Source organism: Chrysemys picta, chromosome 3, assembly GCF_011386835.1.
Source record: "Chrysemys picta bellii isolate R12L10 chromosome 3, ASM1138683v2, whole genome shotgun sequence".
Taxonomy (NCBI): domain Eukaryota; kingdom Metazoa; phylum Chordata; order Testudines; family Emydidae; genus Chrysemys; species Chrysemys picta.
Genome location: NC_088793.1, coordinates 190839364 through 190854011, shown reverse-complemented (window position 1 = coordinate 190854011; position 14648 = coordinate 190839364). Strand labels below are relative to the sequence as shown.

The 14648-nt window shown below is 43.6% G+C and overlaps 1 protein-coding gene across 3 annotated transcripts in view; it reads left to right on the top strand.

Annotated features, from left to right (window-relative positions):
* The window catches only part of APLF (aprataxin and PNKP like factor), a 101389-nt gene that overhangs the window by 22600 nt on the left and 64141 nt on the right, over window positions 1-14648 (top strand). For all 3 annotated transcript variants that reach the window (XR_010599948.1, XM_005312352.4, XM_065589676.1), the window contains exons 3-4: window positions 11998-12164; window positions 14116-14308. Coding sequence is in view for 2 of the 3 variants with exons in the window: in XM_005312352.4 (XP_005312409.2) it covers window positions 11998-12164; window positions 14116-14308 (360 nt within the window). In the remaining variant the exon portion in view is untranslated. The remainder of the gene's footprint in view (window positions 1-11997; window positions 12165-14115; window positions 14309-14648) is intronic.

Here is a 14648-nt window from a genome sequence, read left to right as displayed (position 1 = left end):
AATAGCCATATGAACTAGGACAGCTTTTAACATTTGTTAAAATGAAAGAATCAAACTGTGGATGTCTTCTGACAAGGCTATTTGTTGATGGGTTGCTGTTCTGCGGGAGCATTGGAATCTCTAACTTGCTCCCATACATCTGAGATCATAACCTAGAGCAGGAGTTCGTAAACTGGGGCTCGGGACCCCTCAAGGGGTCACAGGGCTATTACATGGGGAGGGGAGGGTCACGAGCGGTCATCCTCCACCCCAAACCCTGCTTTGCTTCCAACATTTATAATGGTGTTAAATATATAAACAAGTGTTTTTAATTTATAAGGTCGAACTCAGAGGCTTGCTGTGTGAAAGGGGTCACCAGTAAAAAAAGTTTAGGAACCACTGACCTAGAGACATAACTGTCCAATTTTGTGCAGCTCTGTATGACTGTGACATTACCCAGCGTACAATCTGGACTGATGAACAGCTATGTCCCCTCAGTTCTCTCACCTGGGGTGCCTTTTACACTGCTTTGCTGAGAGCTACCATTCTTAGTCTGCTCTCTCTCAACCTCCAGCATGTAAATTACTCCCAGTTATACTCCAAGAGTGCTACCATCAGCCATTCTTGAATTACACTGCATAGCAACACCAGCAAATTCCCAGTCTTTTCCTCAGAAATGTACATCTTGTACTGCCCACCTTTCTCCTGGACAATACAAGCTCATAAGGCCTGTCACTTTATTAATAGAAAATAATATGCACAAATCCTGTTATCCGAAATGGAGTTTCCGAAACACTTCAATCTAAACACACTGGTTTAGATAAAACAAGTTTAATTAACTACAAAAGAGAGATTTTAAGTGATTACAAGTAATGAAGCATAAAAGTCAAATTTGTTGCAAGAAAATAAAAGTAAATCTCAACTAATGCCTAACTTAACAAGCTAGAGGGAATTCGAAGCAAAGGTCTCCTTCACCACTTGTTTTAGAGCAGTCTTACGGGCTAAATCTTTCAGTCAGGATACCTCCCCTAGTCCAAAGCTGTTCCCTTTGTTCTTCAGGTGTTGTGGATGCTGTGGGTAAAGCTAAAGGAGGAATAATTTGGAGCATCGCCCCTCTTTCCTTTTATAGTCCTTTCTCTTCTTTGAGAATCATCTCCAGCTGAGATTCAGGAGACATAAAGTCTGTCTGAACCCGAACCCCCAGCTGTTTTTGTCAAAATGTAGATTTCTACTCACGTCCTCTTTCCTACCAAAGAATGGCCAGTTAACCAGGTGATAGTCCATTTGATTTGTTGACACCTGGCTGAGGTGTTGGATAACCTTTTGTCTCTGGGTGGTTTGTGACTCTTCCCCAGACTCAGAACATATCATTAGTAATATCTTGCAGTAGAATCCTATAACTTTACATAGTGTTGCCACATATTTTACCAAGAGTTTTCAAGCGATACACAAGGTATACTTTGTATGAAATTTATCATAGTCATGTAAAAGGGGTGAACATAGGAGTATAGACTGTCAGCCATTTCATGCAATTTTAATAGGTTGATTTGCATATTTGAAAATAACTATAATAACTATAAACTTCCATTTAAAAAAATGTCAATTCAAAGCTAGTGAAGGCAATGGTGTGACAGCCCTGATGTATGAAATTCTATATGTATTTGGACAAGTTTTCCACTGCTCTGTCAGCATCCCTTAAGGCTTGTGTGGGGCAGGGCATATTCTCTAGAGCAGTAGTTCTCAAACTTATTTGATTGGGCCCCCCTTACGTGTGTCTGTAGTCATTTCTGCCCCTCCCCCAAGTACATATACCACCACGCAGCTCGTAGGGAGAGAGGAGAGTAGTGGCTGCTGGCTGGGCGCCCAGCTCTGAAGGCAGCGCACACCAGCAGCAGCGCAGAAGTAAGGTGGCAATGTAAAAAGTGACATTCGTCAATATCACTTTTCACAGCAGACTTAGCGCCCCATTGCCACCCTTATTTCTGTGCTGCTGCTGCCACTCTGGGGCTGCCAGCTGGAGCTCTGCCACCTCCAGGTGAGAGGTGAGGGGGAAGAGAGGCTGAGCTGCCTCACAGTGAGGGAGTGGGGGAAGAACCAGCCTGATGAGGGATTGATTGGGCAGGAGGGAAGAGAGCCCCGGGTTAACAGGGCTCTGGCTTTCTCCTTTATCCCTGCCTCCTGAGTGTGCATGGCCCTTCTGCCATCTGGGGCCAACAGCCAGAGCTTTACAAATAAAACAAGGTGGGGCTGGGGAGCACAGAGCCTGCACCTCCCTTGACACATTCCTGTGCATCCTTTGGGAGCCCCTCCCCCCATAGTCTGAGAACCACTGCCCTAGACCAGTGGTTCTCAACCTATTTTCTTGTTGTGTGTTTTCAGTGGTCTGCAAACACATGCTACAATGAAGTACCCATCCTGTTCTTAAAGGGGCAGCTCCTATTAACTGAGCTACACACTATTTTTCATTGTATTTCTAACATAACATCCCAATTCATTTGTTTTGCATTATAAAATTATTGCAGTTACTCCAGGGACTTCACATTCTTCACAGAAATAATGTGTATGTACTCATATATGTATAACTTGTTTATACTACATACAAAATGCTACACTAAAAGAACATTAAAGACTAACAGATTTATTTGGGCATAAGCTTTTGTGAGTAAAAACCTCGCTTCTTCGCCTGCATCCGAAGAAGCGAGGTTTTTACTCACGAAAGCTTATGCCCAAATAAATCTGTTAGTCTTTAAGGTGCCACCAGACTCCTTGTTGTTTTTGTAGATACAGACTAACACGGCTACCCCCTGATACTTAAAAGAACATTGAAGTTTGCCAAATCAAGCACTCACACTTGGAAATGCCAGAATTAAGTTTGCCTGAGCATTATGATACAGTATATACTTACATGATTGCATACTATTTTTTTCTCCTGTGTGGTTGGTCAGCAAGATTTGGACCCAGGAACTTCAGATGCACAGCACACACTTCTTCCACTTGAGCTGAAGAAGCAACTAGAAAGCAAAGTAGGCTAATGGAGAGTAGAGAAAATGGCACAGTTTGCTGGTGTGCTACACAACTATTTGTGATAACCAGCATGCAACTGCTGTATCAGGATTACTGTGTTATCGTCCTACTTTTGGGAGCTGAGTGTTTAGTGGTTAGAGCAGTGATTACAGATGGAGTAACCAAGCTCATAGAGCTGGGACAGTCATTCTGAAAGACAGTGTGGCCAATGAGATAGCATTTGGCACTTTCATGGTAGAGACCTAGGTTCTATTCCCAGCACTGTCAGAACTGACTTTGTGGAACTTGTACAACTTCTCACTTTGTAAAAGGCTGTTTGGGGGAATGCTAGTTGTTTGCCTCTGATTATAGGGCTTGTCTACACTGGCAAGTTTCAGCACAGTAAAGCAGCTTTTTGTGCTCAAACTGCAGACGTCCACATTCTGCCAAGCCACTTTGTGCACAGAAACTCCTCAGTTGCAGCCCTGCAAAAAAACCATCTCGACGAGAGTCGTAAGGCTATTTGCGCAGAGGCTCCAGCGCTCTATTGCCAGTGTAGACACGTGATTGCTTTCTGTGCTGTAATTGGCCTCTGGGGCTGTCCCATAATGCCTCAAGTGACCGCTCTGCTCATTGTTTTGAACTCAGCTGCCCTGGAGACATGCGCCCCTCCCCTTTCAAATCACCGTTTCTGACAGCCGTTGCGTGCTGTGCTGATCTGCTCCAGGATACAAAGCAAACCATTGATATGGAATGCTCGTGCTGTTGAACACAGAGGGGTGTGTGTGTGTGTGTGTGTGTGTGTGAGAGAGAGAGAGAGAGAGAAAGAGAGAGAGATTGCTGTGCAGAGAGCCCAGGGAGGGAGGCGGGGGCTGAAGTCGGGGTTTCCCCCTCCCCTTGCCTCAGGACTGGTTGCTTCCTGCTGCTGTCTGAACTTACAAGACAGCATGCTGACACACTCTGTCCCCCAAAACACAGTCTCTCTCCCCCCTTCATTTGAAAAGCAGCTGGCAATGTAGTAGGATGCCTATGGAACAATGGGATTGGGAAACCTGCATCATGTGACACTGTGCCTTCCTCATGAGGCATTGCAAACCCTTCCCAAAGCACCCTGCTGCCAGTTGCACAGAGGGATAGCTACCACAATGCACTGCTGTCTTTGCCGTTGCAAGAGCTGCTAATGTGGATGCGCTCCAGCATCACAAGGAGCACAGTGTGAACATGCAACAGCAGTTTAATTCCAGCGTTTTAATAAAAGTGGTATAACTTGTGGTGCAGAAACTTGCCAGTGTAGACATACCCTTAGAGGTGTGAGTGAGGCTTTGATCAGTAATTAGGATTGTGAACTGTGCAGCAATACTAACAGCACTCAGCTGAAGAAATGAGACAAGAACCCATGTGTGACGGGTTCCCCCTGGGGTACCACTGAGCTCCCCAGACCCACTAGCCTGGGCTTCCTTTACACTGTACTTCTGTGACCAGCCTGCCAAACCCTCTCCCAGGCTCCAACACACACACACAGGTAGGGACACACCCAGCTGCAGTACATACAGACGCTGTGATCAACTCTGCATGGGGAGGCTACAGCTAAGGAACTGTCCAGCTGCTCAAGTGCACACCCCCTCTGGAGTGTAAACTCAAAATTATACCATCTTGTGCTGATCTGTACAGCGTAAGCTCACGAAATTTGCCCCCTCCCTCAATGTGGAGAAGGATATGCAACAGCTTTCTTCCCCAAGTTATAACTCCCACACACTGATTTTAGACAAAGCAAAATAAGTTTAACTAGAAAAGATAGATTTTAAGAGATAAGGGATAGCAAACAGATCAAAGGAGATTACCTAGCAAATAAACAAAACACGCAAACTAAGCTTAATATATTAAGAGACTGGATATGGGTAGCAAATTCCCACCCTAAATAGTGATTCAAGCAGGCTGCAGAGATTCTTAAGGGGCCAGTTGTACTTGTTTACAGCTTAAAAACCCCAGGCGTTCCTTTCACATGCTAAAAAACCCCTTTAGCTTGGGTCCAGCACTTCCCCCAGCTCAGTCTTTGTTCCTTAGGTGTTTCAAGGAGTCAGTGAAGAACAACAATGATGTCACTCCTCTGACTTAAATAGCTTTTGCATAGGGTGGGAACCCTTTGTCTCAAAACTTTTGTTCCCACACCAGTCAGTGGAAAAACACCGGTATTCCAAGATGGAGTCCAGTACCAGGTGAGCTGGTTAATGTCCCTGTAGTGCCACAGTAGCCATTGCTTGGAGGCCATTTGTATCATCCTCAGGAAGATCCCCAGGTGGGAAATAAGCTCCTTCTAAGGCCAATTGTTCTCCCTAATGGTTCATTAACGTAAATGGACCCTTCCCAGCCAGGGGCTGTGACTTGTATGGGCTCGTGGTGCCCGGGCTCCAGCAAATTCAGGGCCCAGTGGGCCCGGCTCCACCAGTGTTCGGGGCTGGGTCTCTCCCTGAGCCCCACCTGCTGCCCCTGCATGCATCCCCCAGCCCCGCCTGCTGCCCCTTCATGCCTCCTCCAGAGCGTCCCCCGGCTCTGCCTACTGCTTCTGCATGCCTCCCCCGAGTGTCCCTGCCTGCCCTGGGCAGCAGGCGGCTGCCCCCTGCAGCTCTGTGCTGCACTCCCTTGTTGGCCGCTGCCGGCTACAAGGGAGCGGCGCCGGGGGCAGGCTAAGGCAGCTCCTGTGCCTAAGGAGTGGAAGAGGCGCATGGCAGCCCCCCCCCCCCCCCGCCCCGGCAGGCGACTCTGAGGGGGGGAGCTTATCCTGGCTAGACCTCCTGAGCAGCAGCCGGGGGGGGGGGGGGCTATGGAGGGCCCCCCTCCCCCAGAGCCCTTCACCCCGCACCCCGTTCTGCACCCTAACCCTCTGCTCCACCCAGATCTCGCACCCAGCACCCAACCCCCCTCCTGCACCCAGCACCCCAAACCCCCTCCTGCACCCCAACCCCTTGTCCCAGCTCAGAGCCTGCACCCAGCACCTAAACTTCCTCCCAGAGCCCACACCCCTCCCACAACCAAACTCTCTTCCAGAGCCTGCACCCCATACCCCCTCCTGCACCCCACCCTCCTGCCCCAGCTCAGAGCACCCAAACTGCATCCCAGAACCTGCATCCCTCCTGCACCCAAACTTTCTCCCAGAGCCTACACCCCAAACGCCCTCCCGCACCCAAACTCCCTCCCAGAGCCTTAGGCAGGTGTGGGGGGTGGGACTTGGATCCATTCTAGGCACCACCAAAAATTATACAAACCTGCTGCCCCTGTTCCCAGCCAGCCATCTAGACTGACAATCTTTTGCCTAGTGGGTGTTCCCTAGGTGTAAACACATTTCTGATACAGACACATAGTCAGTATTCCTAACTTCAGTTACAAAAATGATACATGCATACAAATAGGATAATCATATTCATAAATCATAACCTTTCCAGTGATATCTCACATGACCTCTCTTTTATAAAATACATTAGAATTATGCCATAATATATCAGAGTAATATCACCATGAAGAATATGGGGTGCAGTGTCACACCAGGCTCTCCTGTCTCTCCATCCAGGGTACGTTCCCCTGAGCTAAAGGGTGGTTAGTGGGGAAGATTCTCCTCCACAAATGTGACATTTTGCCTGAGATATGGGCAGGAATGACAGTGCTGCCAAATGTGCTGGTGTCACACCAAATGCATACGACGTGGTAGGACTGTAGAGAATATGAGATCAGATGAGAGTCATAAGGTGGGGGAGGTGGAACAAGATTGCAGAGGGATAGAAGTATCCTTTTCCATGACTTAAAAAAAAGTGGCCAATAGGAGATCAGCCAGTACGGAATGGGATTCTTCAAATCCATGTAGGACTAAGTGGGAAGGAGTCTCCCCAACTGCTGTATTGATTTGGAGTTTAGTGGCAAGGAAGGAGCTTAGTTTATTAGATTATTGTTGAACAAAGCACAAATTGTGATGGTGTCTTTTTATTTTTAGATGTAACTTATTTTAACCACTTGAAAAATAAATGGCATGGACAGCAAAAGATCACACATGAACTGTCAGGGTTTTTTTTAAGTAATCATGATGCTTACAAAAGAATCCTAACATAAATATGAGTTTAGATAAAGCAGCATAATTTATGGACAAGCAGGATGTACAAAATAATGGCCCCTGGGCTCAGAGAGTACATATGTCAGCTGTTGTTACTGAGGATGAGAAACAGGGTTTATCAGACCTGCAGCAAGCACAAAACGACTTTGTTTTGTAGAAATAACACACATTACAAACTAATTATATAATGTAACTCAACTTAATTTGCAATAAAGTAAATAGTTCACTTTTTAACAAACACAAGTAACCATTGTGTGAATAAGCTGAAAATGTATCTTGTAAATTATTTTTCACTTCTGAAGTGTAGAGGAGAAGATAATTCCTGTGGAAACAGACTGTGACATCACCACATGCTTTAACTTTCAAGAAAAGCTCTTTGGAAATCAGTAGAAAGCATACATGTAGGTCTCAAATCATTTTAATGAAGAGGTCTTACCACAGTGGTCTTAGTCATGTGTAAAGATATGGAAAACAAATTAAAGTGTGGATTGATTATATTTGCATGAAGATGTAAGAATTTTATTAACAGTCCTTCTTCTTTCTTGCTGCGTTCATATCTAGGGTCAGTGTAACTATGGAGAGAAAACAAAACCAAGAATTCATTCAGAAAAAAAATCCTGGTGTAATACCCACACGTTTCATCTTCTAACAGTATTTCATGATTACTGAATAATTAATAGTGGGCATAGGTTCTAAGAGGTATCACCAGACCCTGCTCTTTCCATTGTTATGAGATGCAGCAAAAGTAATGTGGTTCTTCAGTGTAGGGGTGGGAAGGATTAGGGAACACGTGCAGGGAATGGGCACCACTGTTTGTCATGAAGCACACTTCTGTGAGCCTTGTATGTACTGTTTGAGTACAGAGTAGGAGCAAGTAAGATGAAAGACTAGGATGTCCAGAGGCTGCTCCAGGCAATCTGCCACCCTAGACAACACTACAATGTGCTGCCTCCGCCATGCCACTCAAATTTGGTCTGGCTGCCCCTCTATCATGATGGAGGGGTGGCTGGGCCAAGTCTGCCACCCTAGGCAGCTGGCTAGCTTGCCTATCGTGAGAGTGGCCTTTGAGTACGTGGATAGACCTGCTGCTCTCTGGACCCCGCAGCAATTGTCCTTGTGGATTAGGGACACTGGAATTATAAATGCTGAGTGGCTCTGGTGCTTCTTTGTGACCCCGGGGAAGGATTCTACTGAATTTTACTCCTGAGAGCATTCTGCGCAAAAAAAACAAAACAAAAAACAAATTCTGCACACAATATTTTAAAATTCTGCAAATTTCTGCCAATTTTATTTGTCAAATAAATGTGGACGTTCCAGCATGGCATTGGGGAGCACAGGCCACTGGCTGCAAAGAGGTGGGAGATCACTATACAGCCCCCCCAGCTCCCCTCGGGCACGGACTCAGTGGTGAGGCTGCATCTATCCCTGACACAGCTCAGGGACCAGGCCTGCCCCAGAAACACCTCAGGCCCCTGCCCTTCCATGCCAGTTGAACCCCAGGTGGGCCAGACAGGCTCAGCAAGACAGGATCCAAGTGTGGAGGGGCTCAGTGTGGGGGGATCCACATGTGGGTTGAGAGTGTTCCGTGTGGGGCAATCTGGGTGTGGGCAGCTCAGTTGGGGATCCAGGTGGAGGGGGGGGTCTGGGTGAACAGGGGCTTGTTGGGTGGGTTCTGGGTGCAATGGTAATGGGACTCTGCAGGGGGGGTCCAGGTGAAGGTGGTTTGGGCTCAGCGTGGGGGGGGGTCTTGGTGTGGGGGGGATAGAGCTCGGCAGGGGGGTCTGGGTGTGGGGGGTCAGTGGGGGTTCCAGATGCTGGTGGAGTGGTGCCCAGTGGGGTGGGGAACCAGGTGCATCTGGTTGGCGCTTGATGGGGTGGGGATCTGGGTGTGGCTCGTCAGGGTGGTCCAGGTGCAGGGGGAGTGGGGCTTATCAGGGTGGGGGGGCTCTGATTGCGGGGTGGGAGGAGGCTTCATGAGGTATAAGGGGGTCTAGATGCACAGGGGTTGGGTGGATGGGGGAGCAGCTCCCTATACAAGGATCCCTCCCCCTGCAGCTGAGGAGCGATGGACTCAGGAAACAAGTGTGTGTGGGGAATTTGCAGAGCTTCCTGCAGCCGGGGAAGAAATCTGGGAGTGGGTCTGACCTAACCCCGGATGCCATGCAGGGAAAGAGGAAGTCCCGTGCTCCCCAGCCAAACTGGGACTACCAGCTGATCCTGTCACAGGGTAGGAGCCACTGGCCAGGTCTTCTTTAGTGCCGCCCTCTGCCCCACAGTAATTTACCTCTCTGCCGGCTGCCTGGGCACCTGAACATAGTGCATGCTGTGGAGAGTCATATGACCGCTCTTGTGGCTTCCCCATCAGAAAGTCATTCTTCTGCAGGGAAGCAAAGAAATCTGCAGGGACATAAATTCTGCGCATGTGCAGTGGTGCAGAATCCCCCCAGAAGTAGAATTTGCAAGCTTCTGAAAGTTGTTACATAGCCTATTCTGGCTTGTCTGGAAAATTAAACTACTGTTTGCCTTTCTTGCACGGCTAACAACTTGACTGTAACTGAAAAACTTAGATCCAATTTCATGGCTTCCGAGTCATAACAGACCTCCGATCAGACTGCACATTTGAACAAGTTCTACCTCAGACCTTCTTTGCTGTCTTCTTCTCCCAAAGCATTAGTTGTGTGGCTGACACACAGTAGGCCCATATTTTCCCATCTCGGACTGACGGTTAATTACTACTGTTCTTGTCTGCCACTCTTCCTTCAGCCTCTTCTTTCCTCTGATTGGTAGCTCAGTGCTGCTGTGCTTGATGTCACTCAGGGTTTGTTTACACTGCAGTAAAATAAGAAGAACCAGAGGTGTTAAATAACTTTATTTTAAAAATGGTCAGAAGTTTCAGGAGTTATCTTCAAGCAGGATAATCATGGAGGGCCAATAATAGTTGAAGAAGGATAGAGTACAGCTATTTTTTTTTCCAATTTCCTAGACACATCAAAGACAAATAATTACTTTAGCTTTTACATTTATCCTGAAGAGCACACTACCTTTTCTCTTGACAGAGTTAATAGGTATTTTTAAAAAAATGTTTACAGTTAGAGGTTTATGGAACAGATCAGAAGATAAGATAAATGTGTCATGCTTCTGAAATTTAACCCTGTGCTTTTTATATTGCAGGAATAGAATCTTATTGTGATGTGTATATGCTGTAAGAACAGGGAAGTTTTCAGAGATCTTCACTTATTTTCTTGTCTAAATAAATTAAACAAAGTTCATACTGTTATCTTACTCCCCATCACTGAATTATTAATTTTAATTATTCTCTGTGAATGTGAATAAATGTCATCTGTCAACCAGTTAGAAGTGCAAATAAATAGTGATTGCAATCTTTGCAAATACAGCTTGCAGAATTGAACGGAGAAGCTGAGAAGTTGACCTAGGTGACTTTATTCTATAGGGAACAATTATAATGCCAAGGTCACCTAAAATTGCTTGTTTCACCGATTAGTAGTACCCATGTGCTTAATTTTATGCACTGGGAACAGTTCCATTGATTCCAGTTGGACTGTTAGCGTGTGATGCACAGTACATAGTAAGTTTTTTGCAGGATACAGGCCTAGCTCTTCCTAGTTGCAGACGCTCCTAGCCCATTGGACAGTAGTTCTTATGTAAGCAAGCCCATAGCAGACATCAGTTTCTATAAGCTTTCTCTATGAAAATCAAAGTAGTTTTGATAGCTAATAGAATTAACTGCATTAATTCATATACTTCATCTAATGTATCTAAAATCTTAGATACTCACAAAGGTGGGTAGTTTTGAAGTCTGACTGTTGAGACTAGAGAGATCAATAAAAAGTTAGTCTACAATCTGTAGGCCCTAGGGAAACATACACTTCTGGGATCCTGCCTTCTAATCTGAATAACAACCACCACCTCCGGTTCCTTTTTTTATTCTTTGCTGGTCCCAAAAGAGGCATTGTTTGCTGTAATAGTCACAAAATGATGGGAAATGCAAGCATAAATGGGGGGCGGACACAGAGGAGGAGAGATGGAAGGAAGGGCAAAATACACTTCAGTGATGTTCCCTCCCATACATGCCACTGCAGTAAATTCCCATCCCAGACTGTACACTTACTACTGTTGGAGAAGGAAGTGGCTTCTTTACCCAGTGCCACCCTCCTCTCCTTTACTATGTTGGGAATGGAAAAGTGAGTCTCCGTTGCATGGTGGCAGGGTGAGGACTATCTCTTCCCACTCATCCACTGGTGCAGATGTGTGGGTGAACTGAAAAAACTTCACTCACTTGAGCGAGTGGTGGCATTACCTAGCACATGGGGTCACAATACCCCTCAAGTGAAGTTCTTTCAATTCACGCAGAAATCTGCATTGGCCAAAACAAAATGTTGGTCGTTCTCCCCCTGCCCTCAAAATTGGAGTCCTACTAGGAACATGCCTAGTTTGCCAGTGAGTTGCTCTGGTCCTATCTACAAGGTCTAATTTATCAAATGAGTCATTTAAATGGTTTAGAACACTGAAAATATTTAATTTTTTTCAACATTTTCCCCAGAATTAAATCTTACCTAGACCTCTGGTGTAAAATTGGTACAGGAATTATTTCATCTTCATAGAAACCAAACAAAATTTAAATAGAAATGGAAATATAAACTCAGTCCTATACCTTCTATTGAGCAGCTACCAGTACATACATAATATCGATATAAAAAAGTTTATAAGTGGGAATCAGTTGTTTTTTCTAATACTGTACTTTATTTCTGTTTAACATGCTAACAACTATTCAAAGGTTGCTGAAATATGTGGAATTGTTTTAGTAACTGAGTCAATGCTTCACTGTGTAATGTAAGCTACTAGAATTCCTACAGCATAGCATATGGTATACCAATGTTCTTTTTTTAAATTGACAGGTCCATGTAAATCCTTGTTTTTATCAATCATCCGAGAATAGCCATCTATTACCATTGGAAACAGATGAATGGCACTCTTTGAGCCCAGGTGACAGCTTTTCCCTGTTAATAGACAAATACATTTTCAAGGTCCTCTCTACACACTCAGATGTGGAAAGCACACTAAGGTAACGCTATCCGACGTGGAAAAACCTATAGTAATACTATTTGTAATATAAACTTGTTAATTATAGTTTTCTAAGGCACAACAGACCTTGAATGAACAAAAAATAAATCCAAATAAACATCTGCTTAAAGTCAAGTTTAAATTATTGTATCTCTTCCTTAAGAACATAGAGGGAAAGCATAAAGTAACTAGATCAATCCATATCCGATATACATGCAGTCCCAATCCTGGGGCCCCAGTGAGTGGTTTATTGTAGTATCTGGCGGGGAGGTTGTGGGGAATGAGAAACATGTATCTGCTTTATCATTCTTACCTGTCAATGTTTTAATAAATAGATTCAAAAGTGCTTTTATATCTCACGGGTGAGATTTTTCAAAGGCATGGCACCCAACTCCCATTGAAAACCTGTGTTTTAGAAATTGTGGGGGAAACGGAACTTTACTTAAATAGGTAGTATAATGTTTAATGTAGTTTTAATTTAAAAAATAAGCTTTGGTTAGCAACCAATAAAAGGATTCTACTTCCATACATCCTGATCTCGAATCTTGTTTTTAAAACATTTTAGATGCAGCCCTTTAGATCTAACTTTTTTTCTGGTAAGTGAGTTAGCAAAATATTTATTGCTGGAGGAGCAGAAAAATGACCACGAACACCACTCTCAGGGGACAACTGATTTGAAAGACTGAAACAATTACATTGCTGATAGACACTGTACTTCAGATAGTTCCTATAGTAACCAAAAACTACTGCATACCTTAAATTTTCAATTCACCGTGTGTTTTCTTTGATACTACATACTTTCCAAGTTGTGAAGAGGAGAGAGCTAGTAGACGGGCAAATGTTAAAGTACAGTTGAAGATCCTGAATCATATTTTAAACTGTTAGAAATTTTTAAACTTTAGAATTTTTTTTTAAAATGCACTGACTTCTCGTTTTCCCAAGGGCATTATGGTTGTCCACAAGCCTCAGTGGAACAGCCAAGAAGATTTCTATTTTTGTTAAAAAGCAAAAACCTATGTAAAGATTGAAAAACATAAATAGATGTGTCAAATTTCAGCCTAGTGCAAATGTTTATCAATTAATTACCTGCTATTTTATGACAAAACAATGTATGTTGAATTATACAAGTATGTAAGTAGAAGTTAGACTTATGCGCAAGTACCGTGCTGAATTAGGCCCCAAATGAAGAAGTGCATTTAATCTATTATATATAGTTTTGTTTACTATTTCTAATTTGTAAAGCGACAACAATTTGTACTCTCTACTTGGAAATAAGCTAGTATAACAGAATGAAAAATGAGCTACTGCTACAGAGAATGGAAAATGAATGTTTGTTTGAGATATGAAAGCTGGGAATGAAAGTTTGCTTTTCTGTCTGTTCTATTTTAGGATTTTATGCTGCTGATTACTACTGTAATATTTGTATCTTTTAGAATTTGAATAACACACTTCAAAAACTGTACTCATTTTATGGTAAAAATGATCATTTTCAATAACGCAGTAGTAGTATTGTAAGTTAACCGCTCCTACAGTTAAATGAAGGCAGAAACCAGTTTATTTTATGGTCAATAATGCAAATCTGGTTTCACCTTGTTATATTGGGGTTTTATATGGTCTTACCCTTAACCTTGGATCTTAAGCGGTGCTGACTGATGATTTGGTTGCTTTTAGGCAACCATGTAGTTTGTTCCCTAGATACATCATAGTAAAAAATTGTCAACAGACTTAAGAGAGAGTTATTCTAGCACCATTAATATGTATGGTAGATGCAATACAGTAGAGGTTTTTTGTTGGTCACTTAATATCTGAAACTGAGGTTTGCTTCTACATTATGACATTTGAGTGAAAATAGACATTTAGAGCGGAAATAAACGTGTGTTCAGTTCAAATAGATAAAGGAAGTTTTTGAGATTTTTTTTCCCCACTAAAAGATGCATTTTAATATACTATAGGAAAAATAGCAAGATTGCTGCAGATGAAACAGCAAATAAATCCTCTTCAAGTGGTCATCCTATCAAGATGTCTTGTGATCCATCTTTAGTAGAATTAACTTCATGTTCCAATAACAACATACAAGTGAAAGCACATTCTCTATTGGAAAGGACAGCAGAAATTCCAAAAAGTGAGACTTCTTCCAAGAGTTCGGTGGGTGTTAATATCTGATTAAATATTGCAACATGTCTGTATTTTTGGAAGGGTGGACTGAAAATCGGGTAAAATGAAAATTGTTTTTGTTCTTGTCTCTGTACCTTTTTAAAGCCCTTCATGGGGGAGTAGGTTCTTTGACAAATCGAGGCTGTTTGAGAATACATTATCTTGATTTTATTTACTATAATAGAATTTCCAAAAAAATTGTGGCTGTTACAAAAGCCTTAAGCTGACGTTCCTGAGCTTTTTCTTATACTTGCAGCACTATAAACAGGTGCAAAGCAGTAAAAGATTTCTTCAGAACAAAGAATGGCTTTGTTTAGTGAGTGATATCAGA